The 14,795-nt window shown below is 47.9% G+C and overlaps 2 protein-coding genes across 2 annotated transcripts in view; one reads left to right on the top strand and one right to left on the bottom strand.

Moving 5' to 3' along the window:
* Positions 1 to 256: 256 nt before the first annotated feature.
* On the bottom strand, positions 257 to 8,855 carry LOC118506548 (probable sphingolipid transporter spinster homolog 3). Its single transcript, XM_036043844.1, has 5 exons — positions 8,339 to 8,855; positions 2,421 to 2,666; positions 1,925 to 2,351; positions 1,370 to 1,844; positions 257 to 1,276 (listed from the first exon to the last, which is right to left on the bottom strand). Exons 2-5 carry the CDS (start codon positions 2,648 to 2,650, stop codon positions 852 to 854), a joined length of 1,557 nt encoding a protein of 518 aa, XP_035899737.1. The 5' UTR covers positions 2,651 to 2,666; positions 8,339 to 8,855; the 3' UTR covers positions 257 to 851.
* LOC118506545 overlaps positions 4,058 to 14,795 on the top strand; it is a 24,168-nt gene continuing 13,430 nt past the window's right edge. Inside the window, exons 1-2 of the mRNA XM_036043837.1 lie at positions 4,058 to 4,172; positions 4,232 to 4,418. The gene's annotated coding sequence lies outside the window, so the exon portion shown is untranslated. The remainder of the gene's footprint in view (positions 4,173 to 4,231; positions 4,419 to 14,795) is intronic.

Genomic DNA, 14,795 nt, shown 5'->3' with positions numbered 1-14,795 from the left:
CAGGAGTTGGAAAGAAAAGTGCAGAAAATCATAGAAAATTTAAAGAAAAACTAACAACAGCAGCAGCAGCAACATGGTGGAATGTGCGCGATCACAACCACAGAGGCTGCGGGTGGAAGCGAATGGAGGGAGGAGACATTAAACAAATGATAAAATAAACTATTAAGGAACTACAACCAAGGAAAATTGTGTATTGTGTACTTTCTTTTGTATCCCTCAACGATTTCAATAAATGAAAGCTCCATACTCCGCAGCATGTAATTAAAACCGTGCCCGAAATGTTTGCATCTCGAGTGGTTGGTCCATTTATTATTAATTATCAATGATATAGTAGCGCAACTACAAAAATTAGCTTATGACGCGCGAGAAAGCCGATGATCAAGCTGCTTATGCTTAACTATTAGTACGTCAAAGCTCTGTTGGTAGTTGAACGACGAGAGTGTTGGCTTTGTTGTATTACTGCTACTGTCACTGTTGTCTGCAGGATCATATCATCGTTATCTCTGCCATCCCACCCGCGTTCATCATCGACATCGATGAGGTATAAATATCTTAAAAGCTTAACGCAATCCGAGAGATTGTTGCCGCTCGGGAGGCCATCGTTTTGAGATTCTGTGCCGGCGGCCAAACCTGTCCCGGATTTGCTTCATTGCTTTGTTTGTGGCATTGCACTTATTAGAAACACACAATTAAAATAAAATAATAAAAAAAACATGGTACAGTCTCTAGGCGCACCGTAAAGGAGAGAGGTACGTTGCGAGTGCGATCGTCGATCGTCGTCGTAAAACTGTATGGCCAATATTTGGCGTGGCGTGGCGTTGCCTCCCAGCGGAGTTGCCTGCAGCAATGTTTCAAAGACGGCTGCTTTCCGATGGCCGGACGCTGACTATGTTACGGTGCCCATTCGCACCGTTCGTGTGCGGCGAGGGTAGATAATCGTCCGGCTGGAAGGTATTGTTTTCGTGGCCCATTTCGACATGGTTAGCGTGGCTGGTCGGATCGTGCCCGATGGATGGGGCCGATGCGGCCGGCTTCGGCCCGTCCATGAAGAACATGGTGATGAAGAACAGCAGCGTACTGATGCCGTAGAATCCGGCGTAGAAGAACATCACCGAGCCACGGTAACCGATGGCCTTGGCGAGCGGATCGACCAGAATTGGCAGGTTGCCACCGATGTTGTTCATCACGAACAGGAACACACCGATGGTAGTGGAGCGGACCTGCAGCGGCACGATTTCCACCAGCACGGCAAACACGATACCGAACCACATCTCAGCTGCAGAATGGCCGCAGGGGGGGGAAAGTAAAAAGAAAAGCTGATTAGTACAACATTGTCTCCCCAGGGGGATTAGTAAGCATTGCAACTCACCGAAGAAGTAACTGATGCCGAGCGTAATCATCGCCCAGAGCGGTTCAAAGTAAACGGAACCGAATGCGAACGGTGTGGCCAACAGCTGACTAACCGCCAAACAGGCCACCCGCGATCGGATACCCATCTTGGCGACGAACTTGTCCGACACGATACCGCCAACTACCACCCCGATGCTACCGATGCCGATCGTCACGGCAAACAGCCACCAGCCAAGATCGACGTCCGGGAAGTAGATGTTGTAGTAGAGATCGGCGTTGTACGCGAACGTCATACCGCCGGAGTGGCGGATCGAGGCGGCAAACATGAGCAGCAGTACGCGCGGCTGCAACAACACTTTCCACAGGTTCACCTTCACCTTACCGGCCGCATCCTCGCCGATGCTTTGGCGTTCCGGCTCGCGCAAAGTCGTACCGGTCAGTACGGCCATAATGAGCGCGAGCACTCCCGTACCGTAGTAACATATGCGCCAGCCCTGTTGGTTGGTTGGGGCCAAAAGAAACACGGGGTTAGGGGCGAGAAGCGAGTGGTTTAATGGTCCTTTGATCCTCTTACCAGTCCACCGATGTCCAGCTTGGTGATGTAACGGCCGACCGGGAACGCAATACCGTACCCACCGTAGATACCCCAGTTAAAGATGGCCATCACGAGTGCCCGCTTGCTTTCGGGGAAGATGTCGGACATGATGCCGGTGGCGAGCGGATTGCAGCCGGCTTCCCCTGCCGCCATCACCATGCGCAGCAGTATCAAATGCCAGTACTCCTTGACCGTACCCTGCAGCAGGATGGCCACGGCAAACACGAGCGTACACACGAACAGCATCCGGACGCGGTTGTACCGATCGGCGGCCACACCCAGCACGACGCCCATCACCGTAAACACGGCAATGAAGCTCGGACCGGCGAGCAGCTGATACTCCAGCCCAAGTCCATTGTAGTTCCACTCGCAGTAAACTGTACCGTTTATGTGCTGCTGGTGGCATCTGTTAGCGGGGCAAGGTAGCAAAGGATCCTATTACAGCTGCATGTTCGCGATCGTACAGTACACTTACTCATGTTCGATGATAAATTCGGCACACTGTGCCGGCAGCTCGTGGCGCAGAAAGTCGGTGTGGTTCTGCTGGCACGCCTGGTCACCATAGTCCAGCTCGATGGCCGTCGCCTTCGAGGTGACACCGATCAGGTAGTGGCCAAGCTCGCCGGAAATGTAACCGATCGTCAGCACCGCCAGCACGTACGGTTTGTACAGGAAGCTCAGCTTCTCCATCATCGAGGACTGCATTTTTGTGAGTTTTGATCTGTTGTGGAGTGGAAAGGGAGAGAAGGACCCGTTTAGCGACACGGAGCAGACACGATCGTTGAACCGCTCTCAATCGGATCGACTGAGATGACAATCGCATAGCAAATCGTTAGTATGTATGAGTGCTGACAGGATTACCGACTAAAGGCGTTTTGAGGCGTTTCGTTAAGTGCGAGGCGCTAAAAGGCCTTTTGATTGGAAATTTGAAAAAAAAAATACTACAAATTGACTCAAATGTATAAATTGCCCGGTGAACAAAAAAAAGAGTGGCAGTAGTAATCATCGGTTGCCTGGAGCGATCAGTTTAACCACGATCGTTCGTAGAATGGAGGTAATTAATAGAGCACTGATTGATCGGTAACGGTCATTAATCACTTGATCACGACTGTACGTGTGTGCTCAGCGCACATCGAGCATGCTTGGTGGAAGTGTTTCAATAAGAATACTGCACTGCCTTTGTGTTTTAAGTATTTTTTTGTACAACATTTTCATTTAAAACACGGCTTAAATGGGCTTATGCATTAGCTTATGAGAGTGGCAAGCTTTCATAATAATCGTTGTCGGTACACAATCGAAAATCTGCATGCTAATGGCATGTGCCAGAGACGGATGATCTCGCTGCCATCGTCACCAGTCACGACAAAGCAAGATTAACAAACTGAGCTTAGCTAGGTGGCCGGTGTAAAATGCAACCGTTCGGTCGGCTTTACGTCGGACGATCGTTCGTGATTGATGATTTATGGATGAGATGCAGTTTTTGGGATTGTTTTGTGATTGAATAATAGCCCGGGCGCGTGTGCTTCTCGAAGTGGAGATTGTGGTGCTGCGTTGTGAACGATCCTCGGCTCGATCGTACATTGGCACGGGGGTGTTCACGGAGGCTGAATAATGTAAACGATATTTATTTAATTACGAGCGGAGCATGTCACGCCAAGTAGGTGATTCTGATACGGATGTGCGGCTGGCAGGATGTGTGAGATTTGTAGTCTGGAATCGTTTTTATGTTTGTGGGCTTCTTTTATTTACTGCAACAGGAAGTTGTAACAGATTGTAATTGTTGCTTAGCGGTATTAAATTTGCAGTGCAAACTATTCGCTTCGTTGGACACTTAAAAAGCATTCTATCAAACTATATATCAGTTAGACTTTTGTTCGAACCAAACTAACCTTCCAACTAATGGATATACTAATGGATGTTATATAGCTCTTCATTTTCCAATAGCGCCCGAAGAGCTACTTGAGCTTAAAAAAGCATTCTTTTCGTTCAACCCCTCCTAGCTTATCTTGCCCGGAAATAAAATCAACTGTAACATTCAAAAATTGTCCCCAGTAATTTATCGACATTCGATACGTTGAACCCCGCATCAAACCATCCAACAGTCTGCGAGCCCAAGGCAATGATCATAAGCTTAAGCCGAGAGATGTCAACCAAACCACACTAGAGCGTGAACGGTTGGGCGACCCGTTCCATTTGCTGCCACCATAACACACATGCGTCAGTACAGGTTTGGGCGTCTGTGTGCGAATATGCGACCAAATGACAATAATCCTTTCACTTTTCCAGTTCCGCCAAGTTTGATAAAGTGAACAAGAACAAACATCCAAGCAGCACCAGCAACATTGGAATGGATTTCAAACCACGTATCACCATGGTAACAACGAGTGCGAGCGGTATCCAGAGCCTACTGCTCGCTACGATGATCGTTATAATTTACGGTCGAATCTTGCTGGTGCAACAGTAATCCGGTCAGGTAAGTCTGCTTCCGGGTGCTTACTGAAACGTTCCAAATCCCCAAAAGGCTGTACAGAGAGTGATGGTTTTAATATTCATTTAACGACCCTACTAAACATGGAGGTGATGTGAGTACTTAGCGTTGCTGTCAACATATCTATAAAGCAGCTAGTTTAGTACATCGCACTAATGACCCTTGTTTCAGCTTCTTTTTCTTTCAACACAAGAAAAAAAGCGCTTGAATCAACATATTTAGATCACTTCGGCTCGAATGGGCGGGAGCTGTAGGGAACCGAAGTAGTCCATTAATTATTCAATCACACACTAAGCTTTAAGTAACCACCATTACCCGTTTAAATCCGAGCGACACACACCTGGTTGCGTTCCACTGAACTAGAGATCGCATGACGTGTTAATTGCTGGAAGTTGCTCCTTCCCAGAGGACTGTACAGCAGCATTCCACGTTCCAATTGTGCATCGGATACGGATCTCCACCGCTAGAACGAGCGGTACAGAAATCCGCGTAATGCGATAACTAGAGCCAGGGTCCACCGGTCTCTCGCACCCCGGTGGAACACGTCAGAACCTGACACGGATATGTCATTTGCCCGTGAGGTGTCGCGACTCCGCCAACGCAACACACATTGGCCGGTTTACTCATGCGGAAAAAGAGCTAACGTGAGTGTGGGTACGGACAACAGAAGCATTTACACACCTGTCCAAGTTCAAGTTCCACACCAGTCGGCCAGGTGTGGAAGCGGTGTTTTAATTATCAATCGGTACCATTCGAACGGAACAGTAGCACAGATTGTCTCTTGATAAAGCTTTACCAATTGGGTTGGGTTTAATGCGATTGAAAGTTTAATGTACAGAATTCGCAGAATTACACAATTGGCAAACGGCCGTGGCGGTACCGTTTTTAGTCCGGGAAAACAGATTGTGTGGGTTGCAGTTTCACTTCAATTGATTTTTCCTCCCCCTTTGGTGATTGATTGCATGCTGGAAGGGAATTTTATCAATTGATATTTATGATATGAGAGACGGTTTTTTTGTGGTTGTTTCACTCATTGACATTATTGCCCGGTGTTAGAAAGCATAGTTATTAATATGGACAATTAATGCGCATAACTGCATCGCTAATGGAATCATTTAATTGTGCTTTAACTTAATGACACAGGAAGTAAGGCGCACCTTGGGGGATACTTTTATTTCCGGGTGTGAAAAATGGCACCCTTGTACTTCCGAATCTATCGATTATGTAGCGGAATGACGCGTGTAAATAATACAGGGACTAGCTAGAAATCTTGCGTGCTAGATGTTATTGCACAAGAACCAGCAATTGCACAACATTGACTAAAATCTCACCCGTCGATCGTCGATCTCCTCGCGCGCTGGTCTAACTAGTTAGCGAAAGACCTTCAGAGGTTGGCATCAACTCTTTATAGCCTAGCATCTAGGAATGGTTGACAGTGCTATAATTGATTTTAACTAATTCTAGCATACACAGCTCACGACACAGATCCTCTAGACGGGATCGGGATCAATTATCTACAACGAAGGCATTTTAAGCATCCTCGGCTATCTCGTTGTCTTTTTTATGAGGAAAAAAAAAACAATTTTAATGATCGCCGAGTGTCTGGAGCTTTTGTTTTTTTTGCTGGGTTCCAACGCTTCTCTGCGTGAGATCTCGCTATGTTTGTGTAGAAATTGAAAGTTTGGGAAGCGTACGTTGCTGATCCTCGGCTAGATTGAATTACGGCTTGATGTTATAACCCCGTACCGTGGCCCATGGCCGGCCCTATGTTTTAGCGCTTCATTAATGGTGAAGCGGGGTTTTTTCCCCCAGATTTCATCACTTCCTTCTTCGGAGAAGCGTACAAACGAAGTTCAAGGTAAAACCGATGATAAATCGTGATCATACGTACGGCACACACTCGTCAGCGGGGATGACAAACTGGCCAGTTTACGGAGGTGAATTAAGAATCCAGAAGTTGCCTGTATATATCACCATTTTGGGGGCAGTTTCCACTTATCTCACGCAAGGTTTGGGATTCCCAGACAAAAACAAAGAAAAGGCTTTAAGAACTCCATCATCAAATGCAGCGGAACGAAGCAGCTACCGCAAGATAATGATCCGCGATTGACAACACAACAATCGAATTATTAGATCATCGACACATCGGTAGCATCATTAGCTCCAATCAACAAGGTTCGGAATGCCTGATGTCCTTCATATCGTGTCGCCACGGTCATTCGGAGCTGATGGACCACCCGATCCTTGACAATGGTTCTACATGAAATCATCATAAAATGTAGCACTGCAACTTTTTTTTTCGGGCAACATTTTATAGCATTTACCTGACCACATTGAGCATCTTACACGTGCGTCACTCAGCGAGCACGTGTGATGGTTTATTGTCCACCCGGAGCCCTCAGAGCGTCTCAGCGTCGTGGGCTTTTTCTGCACCGCTTTTTTCGGGGCCAACGCTACTGCGCTCATAAATTCCTTTTGCGAAGGTCTTGTAAGTAAGAAATTGGGATCGGATATGGGGGATTGTTTTCTGCTGGTGGAACGGTGTTCTTGAGCTTGGTTTGCCGAGTCGCAATAAGCTTGGCAACCCTTTTTGGTGGAGAACAAATTCATGCTGATCGTTAAATCCGATCTGTGGCAAGATCAACACTCGGCCCGCGCAATGATAAATGGTTCCGGTCCGGTGTTCGGATCCGATCTTTGCCCGTCCGTCCGATGGAAGCCGTTCGACCGGAACGGGCCGGCCGGTGTACCACGCGGGGAAGGTATCGAGCATAAAGCGAAGTGGGTTAACACCGTTTGTATGCAGGCGGAAATTAATTATGAATATTATTAGCTCTCGTTGACCTTAGCCGTGCGCGGTGTCCATGTGTCGTTGATGTGTGGTACCATTCTCAACCGATCGAAACGACGAGCTTAAGCCGTCACCCTGCGAGCTGGTGACAATTGCACGCCAAACACGAAAAACTATCTATAATAATAGTAAGTTATGCGGAATTGATTATCCGTGCCGAAAAAAACAAATGGCTGACGGACCGAAAAATTCGAACTACCCTTGACTTTGGGACCGGTAACGGTGGCCTCTCGATTTTCGATGGCAAATTTCACACGCTTAGTTCCGGACAGGTTTCGTCTGGCAGGCAAGTGCGGGGTGGCTTTGCTAGAAACAAAAGCAAAAGTGCACCGGTTGCGTGGGTTCGTGCTTGTGCAGAGCCCCGTCATACTCGTCAAGAAGGTTAAAAATCGCACGATTTACACGGAACACGGTTTTGAAGGTCTTGGCGCGGAATGTTTGAACCAACATCGATAGTAGCACCTTGTGCCGAGCAGTAGCAAACAAAAAAGAAACATGGCTATAAAACATTGCAAGGAAACGTGAAGTGTAAACATCATAATCTGGCTTAGGCCACTCGCAAACGAGAGACACACATTTAAATGGCCATTACCGGAGTTGATCGTGGGTAATGAACGAAGTCTATGGAATCGATTATGAGCTTTTGATTAGGAACGGTTTTTTCTTCAAATTAAGTGTTAGTTTCGCTGATGATCACAGTACGCAGTGACTTTGGGCACAAGCTTAGCGTACTTGATGTTGGTGGTTTTTTGTTGTTGTTGCTATGGATTATTGTCCTTCTAAGCTCTTAATTCAGTACTCAGTTTTGAAGCCAGTTTTTCGCTCTTTTTACAAAGATTTTAGACACATTGAGACATACAATTGAAAAAATGTAAAAAACCACAATTTAACAGCCTCATAAGAACTTCAGGATGAGGTAAGCACAATGTTAAGCTTCCAAGAACGTGATGGAAACCATCCCCCTTGGCATTCGCCTCGAAGGGTCGCCCGAGAAGCTGAGAATCACCGGGGATGATTGGTCCCGAAATAATTACGGATAATTGCCGACATTCACCTTTGGGAAGTTGGGTGAGTGATGTTACATGTGATGCGGATTATAGGTGCGGATTCTGTTCCAAGGCACTGGACGGCGTTGAATTCGCTTCACTCTCTCTAGTCCTGCAGCCAAGAGATTCTTCCGAGCTCTGGAGAACGCTACAGACGTCGGTAAATCCACAGCACGCACTAGCTTTACAGTACACACACAGAGCTTTTTCTAGTAGACTAAGCTGCTTCTCTTCGCAGAGAAATTCTCAGCACTATTTCCTCTTCTTGGGTAGATACAAACACACAAAACCACTCAGTTATGCACCTGGGGACGAGATCGTTTCAGTAAACACTCCGATCGTAGCCACTTTATACACGTCTATCACTGTATCGAAAACACTGTCGATCAATCGGGTCGGTCTGGTCTGGAGCTCCGGGTCCCTGGTGTTTGATGGACACTGGCTTTCGGCCACTGGTTCGGTCCGCTTCAACCGTCTACACACACAACCGTCTCCGGTGCGATTCGGACTCGAAATAAGCTTGCGGTGACTCGCAACGCGCCAATATAAGTCAAGGGGGAAGGCAAGACGCCGTACAGTTCGCGTACCGCCAAGACCGCATACAGGGCTTCGTGCGCGTTCGAATGAAGAGGAATGGGCGACGCGCGAACGGGACAGCGAGCGGGAGGCACGCGTGTTCTCGGGGGTTAATGTGGTAAGGTAACCAGTTTGTTTTTTTCGGCATGAAGGTGTTCTGAAGCTGGAGAAGGGGGGGGGGGGAAAGGTAGAATTCGCGCATTCGAGAGAGGTTTGCCGGAGGGTTCGGTATTCCGGGACTGAGGCTGTCGTGTTGGGATATTGGTCCAGCGATTTTAGCGACCAGCAGTGCCTCGCCAGTTGTTGCACCCGTCCATACCGGTTGACCCTGGAGCTTGGAAGTTCTGGAACGAGAACGTTGTGAGTTCTTGTAGAATTCCCTCGGAATGGTCTGGAGAATGGGAAAAAAAGCGAAGCTGATATGATAGTTGTAGTTCATGGCATGGAAGTCAGGAAAACAAAATCGTCTAGCAACGGTGTGCGTGTGTGTGTGAGAAACATAGCCAGCAAACTTGGCAGCAGTAATTGGTACGATTGCCTTTGTTTTCACTCCAATGGGAAAGACAGACGCAAGACCGGCGTTCCTGCCTTATACCTTCATCGGGGTGTTGGAGTCAGTGTTGCCAGCGCGAAACAGTTCCCTGATGCGATCGTCATAGTAACCGCGCGTCAGCGAGGAAATTGCCTGACACACACACACACATTTACACCTGACTGCACCCGTACTGACGGTTGATTTGTTTTGTTGATAGTTTTTGAGCGGAAAAATCAATTACCTGTCTCGACGGCAAGCAAGCAACGCCCGTTGCCCATGGCAACCTCCCTTGAGACGTTTCCAGCTTGTTAGATCTTTCGGGTAGCTGGTCCGTTTAAACTGAGAACACAGGTGAAAAGTGAAAATTGGAACCATTTGATGTGATTAACGCACCGTTCCATTCACCACCGTCGGGTTTCCAGGGTATTAAGGTGACGCTGGGTGGGTAAACATGTTTGATGACATTAGGTGTGCCGGTGAAGAACCGCCCCGGGGGTGTCGGGTTCGGTAATCGATCATGCAGCCGAAGGAACAACCCTAGAGGTAGCCACCGAAACCGAGTACCGGTTACCGAAATTTGTCACCAAAGGTCTCATCTGGTTGCGGCGTGCTGCCGGCGTGTTAATTGCACAAGTTAATGAGGATTCTACTTTGCGCCCTTTGCTTTCGGTTTTGGGCCTGGGCCAAGGTGGTACGCCGATGTGGAATAGGCAAACTTAACGCTTCGGTAAGTTCCCAATTTCCCGGGAGACCGAAATGAAGCACTCCCTCCCTAACCCCTCCGTCCCACCTGTTTACTTTAAGGTTAAGGCGGCTATCGGCGCTCTGCGGATGACGGTGTGCTGTACTTTGCCGCTTTTACCGGGTAGAAAGCTCTAATAATCTAATTTAAATTATGGCTGACACAGAAAATGGACTGCATTCTTCGAGGTGACGAAAGTTGTAATTGATCCCAAACCAATGTTAAATTAAAAGCCTCGCTTTCCAATAATGTAGTGAAATGGTAATGTTGGGCGCAAGAATGATCGACGATTAAGCCTTGGTTGGCGTACCTTCATGACATCTACTCACGATCGGGTGTGTGTTTAGCAGTTGTGTTTCTTGGGTGGGTTTGGCCCTGTTTACCAAAACCAGTTATCACCAGCCCACCGACGCCTAGTTCGGATTCTAACTCCATTTTTCAAATAATCATACAACAAACATGATGCCTGTGTGTGAGTTTTGGGCAAGCAAGCTCTGATGGTTGAAGAACCGCAAATGACAGGAATGGGGTGGAGTTATTTATATACTCATGATAGATTTCTGACCGATTCGCTACTGGTTTCAAGCGTATCCAGAGCTTGTGTTCTTGGGGCAGCGATCATGCTCCGGTAGGAAGGTATACAATGGCAACTTTGTGCTTTAGCGCAGTAAAAAAACAAAGCTCCGTCCCCGGAGCTTCTCGTTACCAGGACTTGTCCAGATATTTCAAGGTCTTGTTCTGGTGCGGGGTTGCCCGGGCCAATCTCCAGAAACGATCGGCCGGTCATTGGACGTTTGGTCGACAGAATGGATGAAACTAGAACTTCGTCCATTCGTGACTGTCCCACCAGCAGCGCACACACGCTCCAGTGCATAGGAGATCGCGTTAGCCGCTCAGCTACAGGAGATCTTCTCGGGGATTACCCTAAGCATCCGTAGAGACACGGTCAAGTTCAATGATGCGAAGCTGATGTGGGGGATCAGTTGGATTGTGAATGTGAGAATGTGTACCGTGTGCTCTCAACCTTCCCTCGGCACGGTCAAGTTCAATGCAGCGGAGCGGACTCTTACTTCATCAGCGCTCGTCAGTTTGCAAGAAGCGAACGCGTCCGCTAGCTTCGTGGTCCCCTTTTTTGCCGTGTCTTTCATCCGCTACTTTCGCTATCCGGTAGTGTTGTTGTACGGATCGGATCAAACCGGTTCCAGCCCCGGTGGATTGTCGAAGGGTGGGGTTTTTCATAAGTCTTTATGCCGCCCTTTCCTGACCGGCTCCGAGTCCAGGGCTTGTTTTGAAAACTGGGAGGAAATCCCAGTGTCGCTACCGATTGTGATGAGCAATATGACGCTAATTTAAACTGTCCACCAAAACTTTGGTAGACAAGGGAATGTGATCCATTTCCTTGTTTACCGTTTGGGGTCGTTTGGCGGGGGTTTTTTGGGGTGGAAAATAGTGTTATTCAAACCTGTTAACCGCAACCTGTTGCGAGGTGTCACAAGTCAAGCTCCGAACTTATGCGATGAATCATTGGGGGTCTTCGTCCAAAATATAGCTAATTGATGGTTTAGGTTACTGATGTCTGGTCGATCACGTCATAAGAAAAACACCAAACAATCAAACGAATCTAATCTTCCTTACGATGACATTGATACTAATCCTTATTGGCCAAAGCACCAGCTAGCAACCAAAAGCAAAGGTGTATGCAACATTTCTGCCTCAGATTAGTAGTTTACTCAAGCGCAGGAATTAATGTCCGACATGACACCACCGGCCGGTCATCAAAAAAACCAACGTCCAGACACCTCTAAGCCGGAGAGTAGAATGCATTAAGCATTCCTCGTGCTTACTCCTGCTCGGTGTCACCCGGTGGCAAGTGATTGGAATCCGCCCCGTCCGTCCGTTTGCACCAGCACGTAGCCTTGGTCCCAAAGCGTCAGCGTGAGGTCGTAAATTAATAGCAGCCTCAGGTGGCGAGCCGAGCCGACCGTTTCTACGGCTATTTTGCATGTGCAGCGGGATCTGACCGTAGAGGAGCGTTTGAAGCAAGTGATTTCCAAATTATGTTGTGCAAAACAAGTGCATCATGCGATCATGGACGCTCGGTGAGTCCTTCACAATGGATGTCATATGTTTTACTTTCGATCGTGGTGTGTCTCGTGGCTTTTGTTTTCCCATCGAAAAGCGCATGCAAGCGTTCCGATGGTCAAAGATTGGACGGTCGGAGACACGAGACCCGACAGGTCTGGGTGACCTTTTCGGGTGCATTGGTAGGCTGGCTGGCTGCCTGTTCTCGGCAACTCTGATTCGTGTTGTAGAGCTGAAGGATTTGTTGGAGCTAAAAAAAAAAAAATTGGCGCGCCATTGGGTGTCGGTTGGTGAATGGATGCAGACACCCATTCTCCTTTTGTTAGCGTTCTAGGTGGACAAATCACAGGTGTCGGTTTGTACCGGGTCTCGGGAACTATTGGGAATACGTTGGCTGGGACTCACGATTTCCGTTGCATAAAGTGCACACGCTCGTGCATCATGCCTGCCTACTATACGAGACAACAGGGGTCAATAGCGAAGGGTCAGAATGTTTTTTTATGGGCTCAGTGTGTGTGTGTGTGTGTGTGTGGTTTTATGTCCTAGAATCGGACGCCGTGTTTGTAACAAGTGAATGAAAGTTGGGTTGGCGGTTGAATGATCGAGCTAAGGTTACGATCGTTCGTAGAATGGCGATTGCACATCGAGGGAACAGCTAGGCAGGAAGTTTACAGGATCTGTGAACTTGATCTAGAAACGCGCACGGGACGAAGGACTTTACGATAAGGTTCGTGGAGGGAAAATGAAAGGCGTCACAATGTCAAATGGACAGGACAGGCGACTCGTTCACGGATTTTCGGTTGAATGCAATCGATAAGCGCCGTTTGAAGGGGACGCATAATACTAATTAGAATCGTCTGAATAAAATCCACTTCTATTATAAATCCCGGGAGACCATTAGCTGCGCTTATTTTAAAATTCCATCCCGATCTTGCTGCTAACTCTGGGGTGCAATCTCGTCCATAATCTTTGAACGGATCATCCTTATGTAATTCTGCCGTCGCTCATATCCCACGCTTAAAGTCTAGCCGGTCTAACATATGCGCATATGAGATGGAACGATCGTGAGAGTGTGTGGGATACTGCCGGCTCGGTAATGTTTATTGGCTTTTTATTGGCACATCTGGTGGTAGCTGTATTATTCTACACGCACCTGCCCGCCAGTTGCCATGATGCAGATGCATATTTCATGTAACGCTTGCCTAGAAACAGCCGACCACTCTGTTCGCTACTATTCCAGTATTCTGAATATGCTATTAGGTCATTGCATATTCCTACCGATCGAGGACATTCCTTAGCCAGCAGGTGCCAGGTAATATCACTACCGGGACAGCTGGATCGTGACGGGCACCATCTGGAGATGGTTGTAATTACATTCGAATGCACACTATCTGTGCTGGAGTCAATCAATTACGGTGGTGCATACTATCGGGAGAATGACTGCTGGAGGATTGATTGAGCCGTACTAGTTCCTATACGGGACCGGGTCGTTGTGAACCAATATGATCAGTAGCTGTACGTTGCAGGCAAATTTGTATCTCCACAACTCAATCGTACAATAATTCAATTTAACCAATTAATGCTCAACAGTGTGACTCTGTAGAGCCCAGACTCCACTATCCTCTAATGTGGATCGAATGTCCATTCGATACCGATACGCACCGGCGTTTGTACAACATCACCTCGATGAAGTCGAACCGACGGAATGGAGCGAATTTGGCCACACATTATTTACGTCAATTTGTTGTCTCTTCCGAACCACGTCGAAACCAAGCCCGCAAAACGTCGTGCCAAACCGCAGCCGTAGACGATGAAGAATTGAATTCGCTATAGCGCAAAGTGTACGGGCTGGCAGGTTTGGCGAAGGATAGGGCGGTGATGGCTATTGATCGATGACTTGAAGAATTAAGAACCGGGATGGGTGATCGCTCGCTCGCTATATTACCGCACGTTTTACCGACCGAAATTTAAAAAACTAAAGAACTTTGGCTAGCGGTGATTCTCGCAAGAATCTTCAACAGCTCACGTGCTGAAGGATCGTACGCGAAACGGTGTTTGTGTACGTTGTCGGTGGTCAGAGTGGTCCATCAAAGGAGAAACCTGTCATTAAGCAACGCGCATAATAGATTCGCACCGTAAAGCGGCCCGTCGTCGGGTCGCTTCTCATTTAAGACCCGACGCTCCCGCTCCCTTGACAAGTAATGAGTTTTCTTTAAATCAGTAGGTTCTTCGGCGTTCTTGTGCGTTCCTTTCCGCTGGGTTACAAGCCTCACACACACACACACAGACACACATCAAGGGCTCGTGCGTGGTGTGGTGAGGTCGTACGATAATGAGCCAGCGAAATTAGACCCAAGCCGACCTAATAAACCGGTTGGTAATGAAATAGTTTCCGTATGGTGGATGGCGATCACCCTCCCGGTGTGGGTGATCTGCGAGGAGGGTGAGGAGATTTTAAATCTTGGCACCTCGGTGTGAGCTGACGAGCGTTGGTGGAGCGTTTGTTGAGCTCAATGTCCGACTGGTGGAT

The sequence above is a fragment of the Anopheles stephensi genome, chromosome 2 (assembly GCF_013141755.1).
Source record: "Anopheles stephensi strain Indian chromosome 2, UCI_ANSTEP_V1.0, whole genome shotgun sequence".
Classification (NCBI taxonomy): Eukaryota; Metazoa; Arthropoda; class Insecta; order Diptera; family Culicidae; genus Anopheles; species Anopheles stephensi.
This window is presented reverse-complemented; position numbering and strand designations above follow the sequence as displayed.